Here is a 24,378-nt window from a genome sequence, read left to right on the forward strand (position 1 = left end):
AGAGAGAGGGAGGGGAGGGAAAGGGAAGGGAGGGGAGGGGAGGGGAAAGGGGAGGGGAGGGAAGGGGAGAAGAGAAAGGAGAGGGAGAAAGAGCTCTAACAAGGGGAAGAGGAGAGGGAGAAATGAAGAAAGCCTTCAGAAAGGTGACTCTTCAGCCTCTGAGAGGAAGAATTAAAGCAGAAATGTATTCAAATATGGAGATCTCATGGAAGCAGGACAAGGAGCAGCTACAAATCTAGTTTGTATTGGATCCAGAGTGAGTAAAGGAGAAGAATTTAAAATAATGCAAGAAAGATTGGTGGGAATCAGATTGTGGAGTGCATTACCTGTAATACCAAGGATTTTTCTTTTATTTTAGGCAGAATAGGGAGTCCCTGAAGGGTTTTAAATAGAATCATGACATCACTAAATTGGTATTTCAGTGATAACCATTTATCTGTTGTAGATGGCAGATTAGAGAGAAGAAAGCCCAGAAGAAGGGAGATTAAGAGTCAGTCACAATAGTCCAGGTGAGAGAGGTCACAACTAAGAGGGTGGTCATGAGTGGAGATAGGAAGAGTAAGGTGAAGGAAGTTGTGAACTTAAAAAGGACCAGACTTGGGAACTGATTAGACATGAGGAGAAGGATAAAGGATGGCTTCTACATTTTGAAAATGTGGAACTGGGAAATGTGGAAAATCCCTCACATAAATAGGGAAGTTTAGAAGGATGTGATAGGGAAAAGATAGGAAGTTCTATTTTTGACATAGCTGGAGATGCTGATAGGATATCCATTTGGAGAAGCTCAACAAGTAATTATTCTTGTTGAAGTAGAGTGCAAGAGAAGTAGAGAGTTTCATTGTTGGGTCATGCCTGTCTCTTTATGACTCCTTTTAATGCTTTCTTGGCAAAGACATTGGAGTGGTTTGCCATTTCCTTCTCCAGCTCATTTTAAAGATGAGGAAACTGAGGCAAAGAGGGTTAAGTGTCTTGGCCAGGGTCATAGAATTTTGGTGTCTGAGACTGGATTTGAACTCGGGTCTTCTTGAATCCAGATCTGGCACTCTATCTGCTATATCCCTAGCTGCTCAATAGGGAGGTGGACAGACAAGAATCATCTGTTTAGAGATAACAGTTAAACCCATGCTAGTGAATGATGTGATCAAGGGAAAGAATGTAGTGAATAGGAGGGCCCAGGACAGAGCCTTTTAGAAAAACCACACTTAATGGACAGGACCTAGATGACAATTTTACAAAAGAAATCAAGAAATAATTATTAAATAGGTAGGAAAATTAGGACTGCATTGCCACTGAGGTTAAGGAAGGTAAAAGTACACAGCAAAAGGGAATAGTCAACAGTGGGAAAAAAAGTAGAGATTAGAATTATCTAATTAGGACCACTAGGTTCAATGATTAAGAGATCATCCCTGGCCACAAAGATGAATTTTTTGTTCATAGAGTATTCACAAAGACTCTCTTTAGTTGTTATCTGCATTACTGGAGGTAGAGAACTCAAAAATTCAATAAATGATTTATATTTTAACTTCACATTTCCAAATTTCAATCATTAAACCCCCCCAAGAAACTTGAAGGTGAAAAATAAAAAAATGATATTGTGTATTGGGGCAAGGGGGAGGGTTCTGTGTGTAAAAAAAAAAATGTCATTCAAGAAGACATCAGGACTCTCCCTACCTGTAGAGGTCAGGCTGAGGTTGTTCACATTCAACAGTAGCATGTAAGCTGTCTATATCTTCTGCTGTTTGAAATCCCTTCGTTTCTTGAACTGCATAATATGTCTATCAATTGAAAAGAATGTGAAGATGAAATTCAAAGATGAAAACAAAAATAACAGCTAGTCTCTTAATTCCTGGAAAAGCAAATTTCTTTTATTTCCTTATAATATATACAAATGGTTTAGCTATATAACACAAACACACTTGCATAGGTATACATAGAGAACAGTTGCTCCATTCCTATTGCACACTTCTTAAAGTCAATTGCATTGTTCCATGTATCCAAGCTAATTCTTCCATTTGCTCAATTTTCTTCATCCAGTGATGCGGACATCATTGCATTTCCTAAGTTTGTCAGTGGCTGAGTAGCATCACCTTTCTAAATGACTTTCACTTGCTCTGAAACTTAATGCCTTTATGACACCACTATTACCATGTTTTAAAAAAATAGAACAGTCAGCTTAAACTATCTGAATATTCATTGTACATAAAGCACAATACAAAGAAACCAAAATTAATAGATCCTCAGAAAAATAGATGTACACAGAGGGGCTAAGCAAGTAGAGGCACCCTATGGGAGGGAACTTGAAACTTCGCCTAGAATAAAGTGAGGGAGGGAATGTCCCACAAAGGCAGGAAGGGAAACCTTGTTTCTATACTTTTCCTGGATGATTGCTATCTTTGGTAAGGAAATAAAAAAAACAAACAAACCAAAAAACCAAGTGTGTTGAAAGAGTTCATCCTCTTCACTAACAAAAGTATTTTAGATAGTAAAGGATACACACAAAGGCATAAAAGACATGGTACCCGGTTTAAGTAGTCATTTACCCTATTCCTTGGCTTTTTGAATACTTAAGACCACAAAGAATGACTAAAATAAATGAAGGTAATTAAACAAGAAAAGTCTAAAGTAGGACAAATATTCCAAGACCCTCCGTTTTGAACAGACAACTTAGATAATGATGTGGCATTGAAATGTGCTTGTCTTCTACCCGAGCTCTTGTATTTGATGTGGGTCAAAAGGTATGCCCTTGTTACCCTTTTGTAGATGGTGTGCTGTTGCTCACAAAGACAATTCTGGGGGCCCATCAAGATTCAGAGAAAGCTCATCACTTTTTATAAAGGGTCTTCCTTCTTCTAAAGTACTGCTACAGTTGCTGATTGCAGTAAATATCTTAGTCATATAGAAGTTTCCCAACACTGAAAATATTGCTGTCTATAATATCCTATAACAAAAGGCTAATTCACTTAGGATATGTCTATATATGAAACTAATCTCCTTTCTAGATATGGACATTTCTGCAAATGTAGCCTGCTATTTTGGTGTTTTGAACTTGCAAAGTATTAATTTGTTGTTATGTATTACCCAATTTTAGAGTGATAAAAGGTTTTAGTCCATTAAACTATGGTCATTTCTATAAACACTTTGGAGCCCGTGCCATACTCCACTCTCATATTTCTATAATAAAACATGTATACGATGAACAACAATTGTTTCATTCTTCCATCTATTATTAGTTATTGCTTTCAAAGCAATAGCTAAAGCAGAAGAGTTTCTATTCAAGAGAAAGGGCAAGAATGTAATTCTAATTCGGTTTAGTCTACTTAGGGTATTTTAAATTAAATCCTTCACTGTACTGACAAGCATGCAATTGCCAGTAAAACTAGAATATATTGTGTTACTTGTGACATAATTCTGTAGTAGTCAGACATTAATTCTGACCACTAAAATTCTCATCTATGTCATCGGAGCTAAAAATAAACACACAATTTTAACCAAGCCTTCTCATATCAGTAACTTTATTCATGCAATTTTGGGGGGGTTAATATTTCCATTTTCTATCCTGTATTTCAAATCACCACACCCTAATTATAACACTTTCTGTTATTCTGATTACAATAAGATATAGATCCGATGGCAGATTTTTTTTAAAAAGGAAAAAAAAACATAGTCCTAACTGTCTACTCTGTCCACACTAACTTCTCTAATAAAAATTTGGTTTCTTTTATTACCCAATCATAGATCTAAAGATTCCCAAAGCTATTAATCAACATGAAGCCAATTTAACGAAAGGAGCCATTACTTTATGACTTGATTCACCATCCAAGCTGGCTGTTGTAACAAAACATGTCCCATCTTCTCTGCTACTAGAAAGAAATATTAAGTCACATGGAAAGGTTTCGCCTTCTTTTACCATCACAACATCTCCAACCTACAGGATAGAAAAAGAGTGAAATTTTTATTTTCTTTTCATTAGCAGATCAACACACATATGTGGAATTGACAAACGGTTTCCTCTCCAACCCCTGCACCTTCTACCTTTTTAAAAAAAAAAAAAAAACAAAGGACATAGAAGCAGCCACAAATACCCCCAAAGGGTTAGAAGCCAGGAAAGATTCACTTAGATGAAAGAGAAGCTATAAAAGTGGATGGAAGTCAACCACACTTTAACAAGTTGGTCTTGATGGAGTTCTTGAAAAACACTCAAGTAATCTATCAATGCCAATCCATGGCTGACCATCAGAGAGTCAGAGCTAAATAAAAACAGAATAGGTAGTGGCTGCTCGGTATAGCAGCTGGGTTTGGGAAAATCTGAGTTCAAATCTGGCTTGAGGCTCTTACTAGTTGTGATCTGGGGCAAGTCATTTAACCTATATTTGCCTCAGTTTCCTCTTCTCAAAAATGCAGATAATAATGGCATCTATCTCCCAAGGCTGTAGTGTAGATCAGATGAGATAATAATTATAAAGCCTTAGCATAATACCTGGCATATGGAAAGCACTATGCAAATGTTAGTTATTATCATTATTTTATTCATCCACAGTAAAACTCAACATTGCTAAGGTCATTTAAAAATCTATGATCATCTCTTTGTAAAGAGGTCACTCCTCTGCAGCAACTGAAGCCTAGAATTAAATTTCAAAATATCTTCTCGTGACTTATAACATACACATTGCTATGGCTAAAAAGGAGGAAAATGCCATACTAAGACAATATTTTGATTCAAGACAAATGGAATTAATGTGAACTTTAAAAGTGTAAGAATAAAAATTGCTAGAGCACTGCTATAGAAATTGTGATTTCAGGGTGAAGGGGAAAGTAAAAACATGAATCATGTAACCATGGAAATTTTTTCTAAAAAATAAAATATTTAAATCTAAAAAAAAAAAGAAATTGTGATTTCTTTGGAGGTTTGGATTCTTTCAATGAAAACAGATGTTTTAAGATGCATTTATTCTGCTTTAGTGTTTTCATGTGTAAACTGGGGAGGTTAGATAAGATGATCTCTAAGGTTCCTGCTTCCACTAAAGTTCTATTACTTATTAAATACTCACAGGGTTTAGTGTCAGATCCAAAAAGCATTGTTTACAGTTAATAATGAACATTAGCTAGGAGTGAAAAAAGGTAATTATAAAATAATGAGACAATTGGAAAAGCCAAGAAACTTTAAGCTACAAAGAGAATCAGTGAATTCTTTGCCATAATGATCTAAAAATAAACTGAGTCCAAATCAAGGATTTTTGGACATTGGTTATAGATATATCCCAAAAGAAAAAGCAGAATAGGCACTTCAGACTCCTACATTTCTTAATATCTTTCTAGAGGGAAAGGTATCTGTGATATTGCTCAAATATTCATTCTTGGCCTTTCTTTAAACTTAACTTTTTCTTCCTATTTTTTGAACTCTTACCTTCCATCTTAGAATCAATACTGTGTATTGGTTCCAAGGCAGAATAGTGGTAAGGGCTAGGCAATGGGCATTAAGTGACTTGCCTGGGGTCACATAGCTAGGAAGTGTCTGAGGCCAAATTTGAACTCAGGACCTCTGCCATCTAGGACTGGCTGGCTTTCAATTCACTGAGCCAATTAGTTCTTAACTTAAAAAAAAACCTTAACTTTTTATTTTTATTTTTTTAAACTCTTAATTTCTGTGTATTGGCCCCTAGGTGGAAGAGTGGTAAGGGTGGGCAATGGGGGTCAAGTGACTTGCCCAGGGTTACATAGCTGGGAAGTATCTGAGGCTGGATTTGAACCTAGGACCTCCCGTCTCTAGGCCTGACTCTCACTCCACTGAGCTACCCAGATGTCCCCCTCTAAGCTTAACTTTTGATAAGTCAGTGTAGCTGGGAAAAAAGTTATCATTAAAAATAAACTCAGGTAGGATGACTATAACAGCAATTTAAAAATCCTTCAAATCAAAAGGGCTGTTTGAACTGCTACAAACAAGACATTTAAAAAACTATTACATTTGTTTTCATACAGTAAATGGATTTCTCTCCTACTTTCATGTTTTGTTTTTTAAGAATGACTGAATTTCTGAGAACTTTTAAAATTAGGGACTACCCTTTAAAAAAAAAGTACTTTTAGCACCCTACTTGAGACTCCCACATAAGTTTTCCCAAGTTATATGATCCAAATTGTCCTCTCTCCCTCCCTTCACTCCCCCTTCCTGGAGCTGGCAAGTAATCCAATCTGGGTTATACATGTATTACCATGCAAAACATATCTCCATATTGTTCAGTTTTGTTCTTTCTCTGGGGGTAGATAATATTTTTTGTCATGTCTTGGGGCGGGGCAGATTTGAACCCAGGATCTTGTGTCTCCAGGCCTGGTATCCATCTGATAGTAAATTGAACACATCCCTACTTTGAATATCCAATCCTGCAAAGCTGCACATTTTTCACAAGAAGATGATGTATTAAAATTTTTACGTTGCTTAGTTTAACAAAATCCAGATCATTTCCTTTCAAAGGACAATGGCAAATTCTATTGGCTTAAAAAAATAACAGATCCCCTTCCTACAATATGGAAAAAATGTGCAAAGATGATAACACAGTTGAAGAAAACAGCTGTGACATCTGGCCTCAGCTCAGAAGACTGGGGCCAAAAGAATTGGCTAATGTCAAATGTTCATACTGTCAAGGAAACCTGGTTTCTCAGAACTTACCGCCTCCTGGTTTGCACAGATGTGTACAGTGGCCACAGACAGACAGTGTGAGTCACCCAATGTGTTGTAGACTCACCAGGTGAGTCAAGCAAATAAACTATTTACCACTTTTAAGGGTGCTAATTTGGAGCAAATGGGGAAGAGGCCAACTGGAATGGCTGAATGTTAACAGCATCGTTGTGATAAAGATGATAAAACTTTCACCCATATAAAGTAATACTAATTTGGAACAAAGTAATGCTAATTTGGAACAAAGTAATACTAATTTGGAACAAATGGGAAAGACCAATCGGAACAACTGAATGTTGTAACATTGTGACAATAAAACTCTTACACTTATAATAAGGTAACAGGGACTGTTTTTAGAAAGTGTTGTCTGTAAGCTAACACAGCACAGAGGAAATATCCCTAACTTTGAGTTCAGCTTCTGATGCTGACTTCCTGGGGGCCTTTGAGCATACACCCTAAAGGGCCTCAGTTTCCTCATCCGTAAAATAAAGGAGTCAGACTAGCTTTTTAACTTCTTATCCATGATTCTTTGAGTTTCCCCACCAAGTAAATATTTTGTTATGTCATCATTGTAATAATGATGCAAATAAAAAATGAAATTTTGCAGCACTTTAAGGTTTTCTGTTTCTTTGATGTTCAGCCACATCTGATTCTTTATGAGCCTATTTTGGTGAAAATACTGAAGTGGTTGGCCATTTCCTTCTCCAGATCATTTTACAGATGAGAAAAACAGAGCCAACAGGGTTAAATGACTTGCCCAGGGTCACACAGCTCATGCCTGAGGTTTATAAAGGTCTTTTCCCTTAATGACCAGGACATAATGCAGGTATTATATGTTCCCATTTCATAGATGAGGAAATTAACATGGAGGAAAGTTATGTGACTGAACACTGGTCACAAAACCAGTAAATGGCAGAGCAGGGATTTGAATTTAAAAAATTCATGGTGTTGGACAAATCGAAGCTCCCTCTGCCTCATAAAGCCAATTTTTTTTAAGTGAATAACTCATTTTCTTTCACCAGTTTTGAATAGCAAGCATCTGTTGAAAAATAAGCAGTTATGTAAAGGACATAATATGTTCTAGGCACTGTGCTAAGTACTAGGGGCACAAAGAAAGCTCAAAAAGCTCAGTCTAATGCAAACAAGTAGGTTGTAGACAGGATAAAGAAGTTCCAGTAGAGTTTTTTTGTTGTTGTCATTTCAGTTATGTCTGACGCTTCATGACCCCATTTGGGGTTTTCTAAACAAAGACACAAATGGTTTGCCATTTCCTTCTCCAGCTCATTTTACAGATGAGGAAACTGAGGCAAACAGTGTTAAGTGATTTGCCCAGGGTTATACAATAAGTGTCTGAGGCTAGATTTGAACTCAGAAAAGAGAAGTCTTTCTTATTGGAAGCCCAATGCTTTATCTGTGGTACCATCTAGCTGCCAGAGGGAGTAATAACCACCCAGAATGTGGAAGTGGAAGAATAAAATGATATATGAGGAGCCTGTGGGTTGCTAGCCTGGGAAAGATAGGAAGATTGGAGGAAGAGGAAGGGGAAAGACAAGTTCAGTGACTGGAGAGAGCCAGGTCACACAGGAGGTCCTGGGTTCAAAGGCAGTCTGGGCAAGTCACTTAACCCCCATTGTGTAGCCCTGTATTGGAACTAGTATTTAGTATTGATTCAAGGCAGAGATAAGGGTTTTTTTTTTAAACTAAAACTTTAAAAAGTAAAAGACAATATCAATAATATGCGCATAAAATGGTCCTTTTCAAGTGATTAAAAATAGCATTCTGCTAAATATTTTAATCATTTATCCAGTCTTTTTTTTTTTTACACTACAAATTTACTCAGCAAAATCATAGATCCTTTTAAGTCAAGGAGAGAAACCAGGCCTTTGATTATCACAAATTCCAAATTAGTTTAGTTTTGCATTACATTTTAAAAATGCTAACATTGTTTTAATTTTTTTAGATGTCTCAATTTATTTTCTTCTGTTTTAATGACTCCTTCTCAGTGTAATCTTATAAAAGTTTTAAATTACAACATCACTCATTCTGCCAAGAAAATAAAAATAGCGTGGGTCCTAAACAAGGTAATTTCATTAATTGTTTCTCACTCTTAATTTCCGACTTTGCTTTCGAACAAGTTTGCCATGCTGAATAAAATGAACGGGGCACTGGTTCATTGCACTGTCTGCTTTATGTCGAAGCCAGTCTTCATAACCCTATAGAAAAGAAAAAAATTGTAATGAGGTAAAGGAAAACAGGCCATCTCCATCTAAACTTTCATATTGGTATTTCAGATCACATTTATAGGTAGAAAGCTAAACTTCTATCTGATTCTAAAAAACTACTTTGCTAAGAATTTGGAATATGTATAAAATATAAGTTGAGGGTCAGTTGTTGTCAATTGGCTTAGTGAAGAATAATATTCTTAAAATTGTTTTTTTTTTTTAGTTGAGGGCTCCCAGCTGCCTGCAAACATCTCCATGTCTCCACAACCCTTCCTTCCTCCTAGAATTCTTAAAAATCCCTCTTTTGATCAGACTATGTCCACAAACCTATGGTTCTCTCTCTCTCTCCTCTCTTTCTTGGCTAAACTCCTTGAAAAAGCTGTCTAAAATTGGTCACTTCCATTTCCTCTCCTCTTACTTGCTTCTAATCTCTCTGTAGTCTGGCTTCTGACCTTATTATTCAACTAAATTGCTCTCTCCCAAGTTACTGATGATCTCTTAAATGCCAAATCTAATGGCCTTTTTTCTTTTCAGGCATCATTCTTCCTGATTTCTGTAGCCTTAAATGACCTGTTGATCAACTCCTTTTGGATAGTCTCTCTTTTTTTTTTTTAAAGATTTTCTTACTTAATATGATTCTTTACTGTTTCTCCTTCTGATTTGTCTGACGACTAACTCAATTTCCTTTTCTGGATTTACATCCAGGTCACATTCACTCAATATAGATATTCATCTCAAGCTTCTGTCCTGGACTATCTTCTCGTCTCTCTATACTCTCTTACTCAGCGATCTCATAGTTTCCATGAGTTCAATCATCATCACAGTTCCTTCCCTAGACCTGTCTTTTCTTCTGACCTCCAGTCTCACATCACCCAACCATCTTTTGTAAATCTTGATATGAATGTTCCAGAGGTATTTTAAATTCAGCAAGTCCAAAACAGAACTCATTAGCTTTCTCTCCAAGCCATCCTATTTTCTGAATGTCCTTATCATTACTGTCAATGGCACACTATTTTTTCGGTTGCCCAAGCTTTGCAACCTCAGAGTAATTCTCAACTCTTCACTCTGACTTATTTCACAGAGCCAATCTTTTAACAAAAACTATTTTTTTTATCTTCCCAACCACTCTTGTATATATATCTCTGCTCCAACAAGTTACCATTCTGGCACAGACTCACTTCTGGACTCCTACAACAGCCTTTTGGCTGCCTAATTTCCTTTGCTTAAATTGGAATTATTTACATTGATGCCTACGTCTATGTGCTTGTGCATGTAGTTTCTACTATTTAATAAATGACTTAAGTTTTTTACTTTTACATTTCAGTGTTGCAGATAACTCATCTCTTATGTTGCTGAGAACGAAGCCAATCACAATGAGACTCTCCATCTCTTGCTTGACATCTCAAAACCTGCTTGTCTTTTTTTTGTCATCTTCCTTCTCATCTTAAAGGATGAACTGGGCCCCCTTTTTGCCAACCCTAACCTATCAACTTGATTCCTTGGGGTCATATTCTCGATCTCCTTCAAAATATTATGCCAAATTCATTAGTCTTTCTTCTTCTTATTCATTTTCACTCTTTCTTCTATCACCAGACCCGGGCCTCATTCTTGAACTTTGTACCCCAGGGACAGTGAGCTCTCTCTCACTGGAAGTCTGGATGAGCCCTATCCAATAATGTCAGACACAAGATCCAGATAGGGTTGGATTAGAGAACCTCTAAGTCTGACTCAACTAAGTATATGATTCTGTGCCTTCTGATTATCTGCTGAGCATTACCAGCAGGATGTCTTGCTATTACTTAAAAAATAGCACACCCTGCAAACCAGCTATATCATTGCTCTGTGTTTCCCTCAACTTTAGAGAAAGAGAAAAGCCAGAAAGTGTTTAGCAGATCTTTCTAGTATTTAGCAACTGTAGATTTGAGTACACAGAATACACACAGTTGGGCAGCATGGTGCAATGAAAACCTCCCACTTGTAGTTTTTGTTAGAGCTAACAAGGAATAGATATGTAGAAAGGGAGTTCTCTTACTTATCACCAGATGTGAAAGGGAAGATGTACAGAGGCAGACAGTTATTTAAGTAGGGCATAATGGAAGAACCTTCTTTTCCCCAAAGGGATGCCCTTGCAGCCATAATCACTTTAGAACTGGAGCCTATCCAAATGTTAAAATGCTCAGGGAGAAAGAGAGACTTGGTTTCAAGGAAATAAGCAAAACCCCAGCATAATCCATTTTGAGCATTCAAAGCATCAAGAAGACAGATAACTTTGAATAGGCAAACATATTTTCTTCAGGCTGTAATAATTATTAAGAGATGATGCTGGGTTTCCTTCCCTGCACAATTTTACACATACTGTAGACAATTATTCTTAGGGGAAATTTTGTGAGAGCAAAGAGATGGGTAAAACAGTTCCTCATGGTTTCCTCTTGTCAAAGTTTCAGGAGTATGCACAGATAGTTTTGTCTTACAGGACTGAAGGTGGCTGAGGAGACAGGGAGTATCTTGGGGGGTTTAAAGCTGGAGAGTTTGACTCCCTTGTGCTGGAGACAGAGTTAATGGATGATAATCACTTAAATAATTGGATCCCTTAAGATTCAATTGTATTCTTGTCATAGACTTTCTTTCATTTCCCCATCTACACCACCTGTTACAAATATTTCTTGCCATGACTATAAGTCAGGAGAGGGGAGAACATAGAGAAAACATCTCTGGGGGTTGGTGGTAAGGAACCTAGAGGAAACACTCTTAGTCATAGGCCGCAAATATATCACCTCTATGGGCACCCCTACCATGGTCAAGGGCTGTCAAGAAATAAAACTGCTTCCCCCCACCTTGGTATGCAATACTGGTATCATAATAGAAGCATCAATTAGGAGTGGTCCAATGGAGGAATGTATGGTAGAAATGATTTCAGCTTAGTTGAATAACCATGGAATGACAAAATTTTCACTGGTTAGCATGACCATAAGGTATGATTCCCCAAGCAAATGATGTATAGAGTTATTAGAGACATAATGAATAGAGACCAGGAGAAAATAAATTCCCATATAACTGAGAGACAGCCTGAAGCAGGGGAAGGAAACAGGTTTTGAGTCAGGGAAACCTGTATTCAAGTTTCACCTCTGACACATAACAGCCACACCACCTCATGCCTCAGTGCTTAAGGCAACTCCATAAGACAGTAAGCTGAAAAGCAGGAGCAAACACAATAGTAGAAGTCAAGTCAAATGCTCTTTTCCCACCACACCACAGCACTATAACAGAGACATCATTTAAGAGGAAGCTTTTAAAATTACATCTGGATGGTTGATAAGCGGATGGGAAGTTCTTTTCTTAATTAATTTTTGGAAAGCATAAAAATGAATATTCCTGAATTACCAGACAACTAGAATTACAATGAAAATATGGAGGTGTTTTAGCTGTTGTTGCATAAGAGCTATGGAAGGCATGTTTATAATTTGGAAAGAAAACTTTCTTGGAAAATGACATCTTGGGGGTTCTTGTTAATTACATTCATAAAATGCTGTCATGTGGAACAGATTTTCTTACCATTTATGATATGCTGCTTAAGATTATTGTTGTATGTCTAAAGAATGATGTATATGGGGTAGTTGGGTGGCTCAGTGGATAGAGTCAGACTTTGGGAAATCCTGGGTTCAAATCCGATCTCAAGACAGTTAGTTTCTAGTTATATGAATCCGGGCAAGTCACAACCCCGATTGCCTAGTTCTTACTGTTGTTTTGCCCTGGAACTGATACTAGGTATCAGAATGGAAGGTAAATGTTTTTTTAATGTTGTTTTAAGGAAAAGAAGTCTATCCGAAAAGCCTCGACACAATAGCTATTAGAAGCTGTCATCTTACAAATTATCAGGGTGTCCCAAGTGAAAATATGCTGGGCAAACAACTGATTGTTATTTCATTTGTGGCATAGGTTCAAAGTGAGAAGGCAGCATTTCTTTAAGAAAAAAGCTGAACACAATTATTTTAGCACTTTATAGTTTGGGAAACTGCCACATGAAGGTAAGTGGTAAATCTGCAAATTAAGAAAGGATGACTGATAGATGAAGAAGGTCTGAGTTTATTGATATGGATGCTATCTTCCAGTGATGGTAGGTACTTTGTCCTATGCACATGTAAATCCTCCACAGAGGCTCTTGCTATTGCTGGGGGCCCTCCTCCATATCTTTTGACATTACACAAACATCAATGGAGTAGAGAATGTGTAAGGCCCAGCGGTGATCCTTCCTGACATAACTGGTCCATGTTTTTCTTTCTTTTTAATTTAAATGTGTTTGTTACATTAAAATTCCAGGCAACGTCCTCCCTTCCTACTCTCTTCTCATTAGAGAAGTCAACATTTAACAAAACAAAACAATATATATATATATATATATAATTATATCTTGCTTATTTCTATTTATCAGTTCTTTTTGTGGAGGTAGACAGACATAAGTAATTCTTCAAACAATATTTCTACTGCTGTATATATAGTTGTGTTCATTTTACTATTTATAATTTCACATAGATATTTCCATGTTTTTTTCTGATTTTTGAAAAAATTACATCTTAGGATCAATACTGTGTTTTAGATCCAAGGTAGAAGAGCTGTAAGGGCTAGGTAGTAGAGGTTAAATGGCATGCCCAGGGTTATAGAGTTAGGAAGTATCTGAGGTCAAATTTGAACTTAGGGCTTTCTATCCTTAGGCCTGACTCTCAATCCACTGAGGCACCTAGCTACCTCTCATGTTTTCTTTTTGTTCTTTTTTTTTAATTACTCTACTCACAATTTCTTACAACACAGTAATATTCTATTTCTCTTCCTATTCAACTATTTGAAGTCACTTTTCCTCCATGATCCAGAAAAGGGGCCAGAGATCATAGCCACTCACATCTGTCATTTATGGGCCCCTTCTATTGGCCTTTCAGGAACTTGCGACTTTAATGCAACAGCAACAATGCAGCTAATAATAGGTCAAATTCTCCCTTTGGGTACTGTTGTCTCTTTTAATGTGAAATAGGGGATAAGGATAAGGTCTAGACTTGGGATTTCATTGGTATGGGGAAACTCCTGGGTGAGGACATTCAGGTCAGCACCTTTTTTCTGCAGTGTGTATAAAGGGATGTCAGGAGTACCACGTAGTTAAATGACTTGCCATGCATGACACACTAGTATGTGCCAGAGGTGGAAAGTGAACCCAGATTCTTCCTTATTCAATGACTAACTCTCTGTCCATTACATCATCACTACCTCTTCTTTCATGGGTCCTATACTTTAAAAAGAGAAAACATCATAATATTCTTCAGTGATGTCCCTCAGTAAATGTAACCTCTTTAGCACCAGGGGTCAAGCTCAGGTCTACTCTGTGCATGGGGTATATAGATTCAGGAAAGAAAAAAGTGTGATTCTGGAAAAATATGGCTTGGAATATCTCAGATTTTGGGTCCAGTGAGGAAGAGGGAGATTGTCAAGGCTGATTTTCAAGGGTTGTAGTGTTGCAATATGAATTCTTTAGAGTCAATCCAATACAGGATGGCCATGTCATGTCAGACCTTGTAGCCTCTCCAGGCAAAATTTAATTTTGCTCCTCAAACCTGACCTCCTTAGAGCTGGTATTTGACCAATACTATGGCTAGTAGGGAATCAGTCACATTGTTTTCACATCAACACAAGGAGAAAAAGCTTGGTCCTCCCCATAAAGTCTGACTAATGCTGAAGAAATCAAAGCATTCAAACATTCAACTGTAATACATCAAAGATCTGCGATGTTCATCATTATGAATAATCCCTCTATCTATGCAAAATTTAGCATGACTCAATTATTAGTCGTAACAAGACAACTTTAGTAGGTGGTCTTCAAAAGTAGCTATAGTAGAGAAATCCAAAATTCTACAGGCATACTGGTGGTGAGCCCCTCTTAAATGGACTAAACTGCTTCTTTGTCTTTAGAAAGGACAAAAATGGTTCATCATCAATTCAACCTGAGAAATCTTTCTAGCTGGATAATTCCAAACAGAATGAAGGCTCTACCAGCCTAATTTCTGAGAACTGAAGGATTGCTTCCACACTACTTTAGCAAAGAACTCAATTATTAACAATTTTATATTTGCAGCTCTCCAACAAAGCAGCACATCCTCCTGAAAGAAGTGGAGCACAATTGCAAAGATGAGATCAAGTAAGTCACATGAGGTCACAGAGCATTCCTATGGAGTCAACAGTTAGGGGAGAAAGCTCTAACATATTTTGCTAGGTCATCAATTTAGCCAATTGATAGGATAACTTCTTTTATTTTAATATAAGCATAAATCCAGCACGTGCTTGTAAGATCATGAGTGAGAGGGTTCTGAAAAAGAAGATAAACCATCAAAGGACCATATATAAGGCAGTTTATCACCCAAAGGTAAGAGATCAGCAGCTCCCCCATCATAGACACACTGGGCAATGAATATTCCAATTAAAAGCCCAGAATTCCTGGATCTCTGCCCCTGAGATGATTACTATTGCTGGGCAGATTCAGAGGAACCAAGTGGAAGGACAATCATAGGTTACTTGCCCTCTCCTCATGGACTCTAAGGCCAGTGTGATTTGGAAAATTTGTTAAGTTGATATCCCTGAATTCCATGAAATTGGCAAAGTTGACAGTTCACCAACTTTTACCTAAGCCTAAAGGTAGACGGTATTTCCTGGTGCATAGGTAGGTCTATCAATGGTCAAACAAGTCATGATTTGACACTGAAAATATTTATTTTATTCATTATTTCACATTATGTAGTATTACTTTGTGGTGTGCTAAACAACATTAACTAAGAGATAAAAATATCTTTCTAGAAATAAAATGACTAATTTCTTGCTTCTGCCATCTAGGGTCTAGGAATGGGCCAATCCTCACAAAATTATAATTCATGGTCTAGGGAAATTATTCTGTATAAAATAGCACATAATTCATAGAACTGGGTTGATTTAATGAAAAGCAAATAATAACAAAATTTATATACACTGGAAAGAAAATAAACCAACTTCCACTCAATTTTGATGATAAAGTCCTTACCTGTTTGACAGCTGTGACAATAATGACAAAGAACAGAGGAAGTCCACTTGTGATTGGACTTGTGGGTGTATCAATAATCAACTGCAATTAAAACAGAATTAGATAGTTAATTTTAAAATATATTTTGGCTCCTAATTCTTGATCAGTGTCCTATGTGAGTCAAAATAGTACTTAACATTTATATTTTAAATATATTTAAAAATGTTTTATTTCATTTTATCTTGGCAATGTCCCTATAAGGCAGGGAGAGCAATTGCTCTTCCCATAGTATAAAGGAAGCAACTGAAGAGCAGCTAGGTGGTGCAGAAGATAGAGTTCTAGGCCTAGAGCCAGGAAGATGAGTCTTCCTGAGTTCAAACCTGGCTTCAGACACTTTCTATTGGTGTGACCCTGGCAAGTCATTCTTTCTTTTTTGCTTTCATTCTTCATCTGTAAAAAGAGCTAGAGAAGGAACTGGCAAGTCACTCTAGCATCTTTGCTGGGGAAAACCCCAAATGGGATCATGGAGATCTGGACAGAACTGAAGGACAAAAGGGGCAGTTCAGTGGCCCAGTGGACAGAGTGCCTGGCCTGAAGTCGTAAAGACTTGGGTTCAAATCTGGCCTCAGACACTTCCTAGCTATGTGATCCAGGGCAAGTCACTTAACCCTGTTTGCCTGCCCTTGTCCTTCTATTCTAAAGTTATTACTACAGAAAGTTACTAATTACTGAAAGTAAGAGTTAAAATAACAGCAAAAACAAATGAGGCGGCTAAAGGATAGAGAAGTTAACTGATTTGCTAAAAATATTACAGTTGGTTAAATTGAAAAACAAGACCAGTATGCTCAGGGCTTTCAACTCCATATCTGTGAACACCAGAATGCCAAGTCTGTCTTAATGAAACTATTTCTAAAGCACCTAAGGGTTTTGGAAAAATTAAAAAGCTTTCTTGACCTTTCTCTTACTCCAGGTACATTAAGTCGATCAACTAATTTAATATGGTTCTGAAACCCTGGTGTTACTTTGGCTTTTCTTTGGAGTATGTGTTCATATTGCAAGAACATTCTAATCATATCAAAACACAAGATTGCTAACTTTTTTCAGTGTTTATCTACATGATCAAATAATTCTTGCTGTTTTCTTTGGTACTCAAGGACTAATAGTAAGAGAAATAAGCAATACTGATTTGTATCTCTCTCTGGAGAAATGGGGTAAACCATCACTGAAAAGTAAACTTATTATGTATAGCCTGAAAAGCAAGCCTATTGTAAGGGTCTTGCAATAGATGTACCTTTTATTCATAAAGAAAAATTAAATGAGAAGCTGCTCTCTTCCAACAATGGATTAGGGAACAGTCTTTTTTTCTTATTAAGTAAGCAATAAGTCAGTTGCCGGAGGGTAAAAGACTCATTCATTGCGACAAATTTGATTTGGTGATAGAAAGCAAATGGACTTACCTGTACCAGAAAGATGATAAGAAAATAAAAATTGGCTATTCTTCTGAACTGCTCAAACAAATTCTTGGGAATGAAGTTCCAAAATGTGTACTATATAAAGAAAATAACCAAAGTGATTAATTTTCTTTCATTTCTTGAGCATATGATCAGAAATTTGTTCTTAAAAAGACTTTTCTTTTTTTGGTTTGTGTTCTCTTTTGCAACATGGCTAGTATGGAAATATGATCTGCATGACTGCACATGTATAATTTATGGCAAAAGTTTGCCTTTTCAAGAAGAGAGAGGAAAGAAATTTGGAACTCAAAAATTATTTTTAAAATTTGTTTTTTACATGTAATTGAGAAAAAATAAAATAAAAAACATTCTCCAAATAAAATGAAATGCATTAAAATGTTTAATGATGAGCTCAAAAAAAGAAATCAGTGTCATTTCCCACTGATTTTTTTGCCCATATCCCCTTCTAACAAATAAAGTTAAGCAAAATTATTAAACACCATGTTTTAGTTTAAAATGTAGGTCTCATTTTATACTTCTAGAATACCACCTCTCTATACTGAGGCAGGAGGAACTGTCCAACATCAGTCTTCTGAAGTCATTATAGGTCATTGAAAATGTCTTTTTTGTACAGTATTTCACTTCATGGGGTATTACTTTGTAGTGTTCTAAGCAGCATTAACTAAAAATTTAAAAATAATGTTCTAGAAATAAAATTAAATAAAATTACTAATGAAAGACAGCCAGGCCTAACAGATAAAGGGTTGGATAGACCTTGGATTAAATGTTGCTCTGACCTTTACTAGCTAAGTGCTTCTGGGCAAGTCACTAATTCTCTCTAAGAATCAATTTCCTCATTTGTACATTGGAGGAAATAATATCTATACTACTTGTAGATTTTAAAATACTAAAATTATTAAATTATTAAGATATTAAATTCCAGATAAACTAATTTAAGGTAATGTGAATGAAATGGACACCTCCCTAATTAATTCATGGCTATAATTTTGAACAATAATTTGATAAATTATAGTTATATTACTACGCATCTCAACACAGAGAATAGATATTTCTTCTTTTTTCTTTATCATATTATGACTATCATTAAAATATTTCTGGAAAAAATCCAGGCACCAAGATGAAACTTGCCTTTCACATGATCTTTGCCTTACTCTGAAAACTGTTTCCAAACAATATAAGTGGTATGACATTTTTTATATAGAATTGTCAAAGATTCCTTAACTTAAATCTTTCAGGGTGGCTTTGAATATGACTGGCTCCCATACACTTACTGAATTCTTGCTTTCAAAGTAAAAGGCTATATTAAAAATATATAACATTGGATAATACAGTTTTAAAAAATTCCATTTTCTGAACATCAAGGTGGAGATTAATATTAAATTTCATTTGCTAAACATCACAGTGGAGAGAAAAAGTAAGCTTGTCTTGCCTCAATTCTTTACCAATTAATGAATATAACATTTCCCCTCAATAATTTAACTACCACATATCTCAAATTCATTTCGGTTGAAGTCTTGGCATTTGCAAGAAAATCTCAAATAATGTAACTTTAATATAAGCAAAGTCCATAATCAGCATAAAGGTTCTTAAGTCACTGTATTTATAATTGTGGCTTTCGAATAAATTTAATCCCACATTTATGGTGAAAAATGCCTTGTCCTTCAAAGTCTCCAGTTGCTCAACTCAGCAATATTTCTAGAAAAGTTCAATGAAATGGTTGCCATTTTCCATCACCCTCAAAAATTATAAGCATGACTTGTCCAGCCCCACTGCTACTGGGTGGCACAACTAAGATTGGATTCAGGTTTGCTAACTTCAGATCCAGAGCCTCCTTCACTATACATCAATTTCCATGCTTCAAAGATGCTTTTAAAGTTTCACTTCTTTTATGAAGACCTCAAGACCCCTCCAGGCTGATTTTCCCATTGCCTATTCTCTAGTAATTTAAAGCATATAAATAATGTTCTGAATATCATCTTGATTTATCCTACAATTATTTTATTTGTGTTTGTATTATTTACCCAATTAGACAATTAGCTCATTGTGGGTAGGATATATTTCTTTTCTTTCTATGCTACTGAGCAGAGAGTAGGTAGGCATTCGCTAAATACCTAAATGACTGGTTCGAATAATGATTCAGGATTATGCTTTGGGTTTGAAAATGTTTTTCAAAATGAGGTTCAGTTTTAATTCTACATTATTTTTTTAAATTTTAAACCCTTAACTTCTGTGTATTGACTTATAGGTGGAAGATTGGCAAGGGTAGGCAATGGGGGTCAAGTGACTTGCCCAGGGTCACACAGCTGGGAAGTGTCTGAGGCCGGATTTGAACCTAGGACCTCCTGTCTCTAGGCCTGGCTCTCAATCCACTGAGCTACCCAGCTGCCCCCTAATTCTACATTATTTTTAATCATTCAGTACCTTCCTGGCTACCCTGAAATTCAAGATGGGGTTAGACAACCATATTCACCTGGAGTAGTTCTTAAACTCTTATAAACTTGTTATAAAAATCAACTAGTAATTGTTTTTCATTATAACTGACTTCAGCAGTAATCTTATGAATTTTATTTTATTCACATAAAACCATTCTGAGAAGGGTACATAGCCTTGACCAAAATGTCAAAGGAATCCATAGGCTTCCTAGTTTGTGTGTCTTCCCTGTGATTTCCTTGAAACTGGAGGCTGTCCTTTATCCTTCACGTATAACCCTGGTACTTGACACAGTGCCTAGCACATAGGAACTTGAAATCTTGATGACTGACAAAACGTCAAATGGGTCCATGACAAAATAAAAAAATGCTAAAAACTTCTGACCTATAGAAACCAGCAAAGGTTTAGAAATTAAAATTTAAAAATAAAAAAGTAATTTTGTTATGAAGAATATTAGAATATGAATCAGGGTATATAAAATTAATGGCATTAAATAATATGCAATTAGTATTACACAGCAGATATATGTCAGATTTAGTACTATAGAAGACTAGATGGAAACACTTAGCCTGTAGAAGAATATTTCAGTTCTACAGAGAATTCACCAACATCAATCATCATATCTGACTACTAAATTTCTATTACTGTAATAGGGGTTTTGGTTCACTATTTAATATGTAACATATATCGAGTCATCACCTTTTACACTATTCCTCAATCTGTTACCATAATCACTCTCATTACCCTAAATTCTAATGTAAGCCAGAGGCATGTTTGCATATTTATTAAAATTATAGCCTCTCTATCATTATTAAATAATCAAATTGATCTCCCACCCACATATTAATCACTACTTCTCAACTAGTGAAATCTGTTTTCCATTAACCATTTGCTCATATCTATCTATATGTCAAAACCCCTTTTCTTCTAGCCATAAACAAAACACCAGTTTATGAGCGATATATAATCTATTAATAATGTAACAAATATAACACAATGGCATAAATAACTTACACTGTATTAGCTGTAGAGTCACCACTAGCCATCACTGTTACACTTGACTGTTATTGTTACGCTTCTGAAACACTTTCCCCATTTATTGCTCAAAATTTTAGCTAAAGTCCTTAAAGAATCATCTTTTTGGGGGCAGCTGGGTAGCTCAGTGCATTGAGAGTCAGTAGAGATGGGAGGTCCTAGGTTCAAAGCCGGCCTCAGACAATTCCCAGCTGTGCAACCCTGGGCAAGTCACTTGACCCCGGTAAAAAAAAAAAAAAAAAAATCATCTTTTTTATTTGCAAGAAAAGGGTTAAATTCAATTCTTTGAGGGAATTAGGTTCTTTTTCCTTGTCCTTATATCATCTCTCCAGTCACCATTGGTAACTCTCTGGCCTCTTTCACAAACTCCTCAAGGAATTCACTTTGTTTTTTTTCACAAGAGTTAAAACAGTTCTACCAGGAGAAGACATTTTCTTCATTCTCTTTCTGTCTTCTCATAGTTTTTCTCAAATTATCATTGATTCCCTCTCTAGAATGATAGCCAAATTGCCAAGTCTTTGAAATTCCATAAGCTCTTAAAGAGATAATGACAGTATCTGCAATTCTCTATGAAGATGATAACTAAAACTAGTGTTATATTTTTATCATAGCCAGAAATCATTTTTGGAAGAGGTTCCTCAATTTTCTCTTCTACATTTGAACCCAAGACTTTCCAGAAAAGAATCCTAACTTAGGCCAATGGTATGTCTTTTCAAAATGACACACCTAATTTCAGTTTTGCAACCAAACAGTATTCATCTGCTCAGTACAGAAAATTTAGATTTTTTCCTTGAATTTCCTTGCTGACAGTTTTCTTCAAATTGTTAAGAACTTTACTCTCCAATTCCTCTTTTTCATTATCAGTGTGGTCATTGTATGAGCTATTGTAAAATAAATTTGAATTATTGCTTTTGTAGTCATTTTGCAAGTCGGTATTTAGCACAGTTTGCAAAATATTTTGCCAGGATTGTGGCTTTCTACTTCAATCTTAGTATCCAGAATGATTTCAGCATATTGTCTCTTCCTTGACAATACCTCTACTTCCTGAATATAACCCAAGCATCCATGGTAGCAGGAAAGGGTGGAGCTCATTTAACAGTGAGGGTACACCCAATAAGACAATGCTGGCATTTTGAGAAAGAACCGCATCCTCAAAAGGCAGTTCTTTGCTCTGTCACTCATCTACAGGGAGATGAAGAACTGAAATATCCACATCTCCACTTTCATAAATGTGATGCCACATTTTGGTCAGGAATCTGAAGGTGTGTCCATGAATAAGGAGAATCAAATTGGATTATGTGCTGGAAATTAAAATTAAAGTTCCTTTTGTGTAGACTGCTGGGAGGTCTCAATCAAGTCCCCTTCCAGTTGTGAAGGTCAGATTTTTCTAGCAGGTGAGCAATAAGCCTTTGATTAGATCTTCCACAGCCATAGCCACAGCAGCAGCAGCCATGTGCTAGTCAGGGTAGGCTCCTTGGAGGAGGTAGAGGTCTTTGGATTACTGCTCTTTCTTGTCTACCTGCTTTCCAGCCATCATAGACTTATTACTAATGTTTTATTGGAATTTTGAGGAAAACACAAACTTTGAAATAAACTTTGAAGCATATTATGCAGTCTTATGATTGTTCCTGTTGTCTGTATTTTTCAGGAAGGCCCTTTCTGACCTAATCAAATTAGTTTGGTTACATCCTTTAAAAACTGGTACATGACAGAAGCTCTCACCTTTATAAATAATTCTATTTTATTCTTTGTATATTTTAATATTGCTGAGGATTAAGTTCATAATAAAAAATGAAGTAAAAAATATTCAGTGCAAAGAAACAAAAACCAATCCTTTCCCAGTCTTTCTCAGAATAACAAGAATTTTGGGGGCTGCTGGGTAGCTCAGTGGAATGAGAGCCAGGTCTAGAGAGAGGAGTTTCAAATCTGGCCTCAGACACTTCCTAGCTGTGTATCCTTGGGCAAGTCACTTAACCTCCATTGCCTAGCCCTTACTGCTCTTCCATCTTGGAACCAACACACAGTTCCAAATTCTCTCCTCTCCCTTACTGAGAGGAGTAAGCAATTTGATACAGATTTTACATGTCCAACCAGATACAATATCTTTCTATATTAGTCATTTTGTGGAAAAGATATCAAACAAAAAAATAAGGAAACAAAGTGAAATATAGTATGTTTCAGTCTGCATTCAGACTCCATCAGTTCTTTCTCAGAGGGCAAATGGCATTTTTCATCCTGAGTCTTGGGGATTGTTTTGAATTACTGCATTGCCAAGCATAACAAGATTATTTGAAGTTGTTCATGAAAAAATATTGCTATCACTGTGCACAATGTTCTTTTGGTTCTGCACACCTCACTTTGCCTCAGTTCATGTTATGTCTTTCCATATTTTTCTGGAATCATCCTATTCATCATTTCTTATAGTACAAGATTATTTCATTACAATCATGTATCACAATATGCTCAGCCATTCCCCAATTGATGGGCAATCCTTTAATTTCCAATTCTTTGCTACTATAAAAAGAACTTCAATAAATATTATGGTACAAATAGTTCCTTTTCCCTTTATTTTTTTATCTCTGTGGGATACAGATCTAGTAGTGGTATGATTGGATCAAAGGGTATGCATAATTTTAGAGCCCTTTGCACAGTGTTCTATATTGCTTTCTAGAATGGCTGGATAAGATCACAACTTCCCCAATAGTACATTAGTGATTCAATTTTCCCGCATCCCCTCCAACATTTATCATTTTCCTTTTCTGTTATATCGGCCAATCTGATCAGTGTAAGTTAACAGAGATACTTGCTGTAAAAAAATTTTCTGGCTTTCTACTTTCCTTCTAATCTTTTATCTATAGTAGATTTATGCATGTCAGGTTATATATACAAAACTAAATGTGGCTTAGGTTTTTTTTAAACTGAATACCTGAACTAGCAAAACAATACAAAGGACCAATCAGGCATTTTTTGTTTTTTAGGGAAACTGAGCAATTTAAATAGTCCAACCTCTCATCACACCATTCAGCATATAATTGTGCTTATCTACTAGTTTCCTGCTCTAATTCTTACAATTTGTGCCTTAAGGTATTTAATATTTGAACTCTCAGATTGTCCAAACTATTAAAATGAAATAAAATGATTTTCTTGTAATAATGAAGTGGAGATATCTGAAGAGACTGCTGCATTCTTATATTGTATATTGCCACATATTTAATATTTTGCATTTAGTTGACATTTTAAAAAAACAACTTGCCTTCGAGTGCTTTTGCATATATTTTTATATCTTCAGTACTGACAATGTGAAAAATTCAATGATAATAGACCAGCTGACCCATTTTTATCGATGTAAATCAAATTTTGAGTTTTGTATAATTGAATTGGAATATAGTTCATAAATGATACTCAGAATAGGTACCTCTGAGCCATCCTTATTCCTCACTCTCTCACACATGCTGTTGTTTGTTCAATTATGCCCAACTCTTTGGGACCCTATTTGGGGTTTTCTCAGCAAAGATACTG

General features: G+C 36.1%; 1 protein-coding gene across 1 annotated transcript in view; it reads right to left on the reverse strand.

Annotated features, from left to right (window-relative positions):
• ATP11A (ATPase phospholipid transporting 11A) overlaps window positions 1-24,378 on the reverse strand; it is a 184,308-nt gene that overhangs the window by 83,929 nt on the left and 76,001 nt on the right. The window contains exons 4-8 of the mRNA XM_044669325.1: window positions 17,380-17,469; window positions 15,944-16,024; window positions 8,776-8,883; window positions 3,797-3,925; window positions 1,672-1,775 (exon numbers count right to left, since the gene is read on the reverse strand). Of these exons, the coding sequence (XP_044525260.1) occupies window positions 1,672-1,775; window positions 3,797-3,925; window positions 8,776-8,883; window positions 15,944-16,024; window positions 17,380-17,469 (512 nt within the window). The remainder of the gene's footprint in view (window positions 1-1,671; window positions 1,776-3,796; window positions 3,926-8,775; window positions 8,884-15,943; window positions 16,025-17,379; window positions 17,470-24,378) is intronic.

This window comes from Gracilinanus agilis, chromosome 3 (assembly GCF_016433145.1).
Source record: "Gracilinanus agilis isolate LMUSP501 chromosome 3, AgileGrace, whole genome shotgun sequence".
Taxonomy (NCBI): Eukaryota; Metazoa; Chordata; class Mammalia; order Didelphimorphia; family Didelphidae; genus Gracilinanus; species Gracilinanus agilis.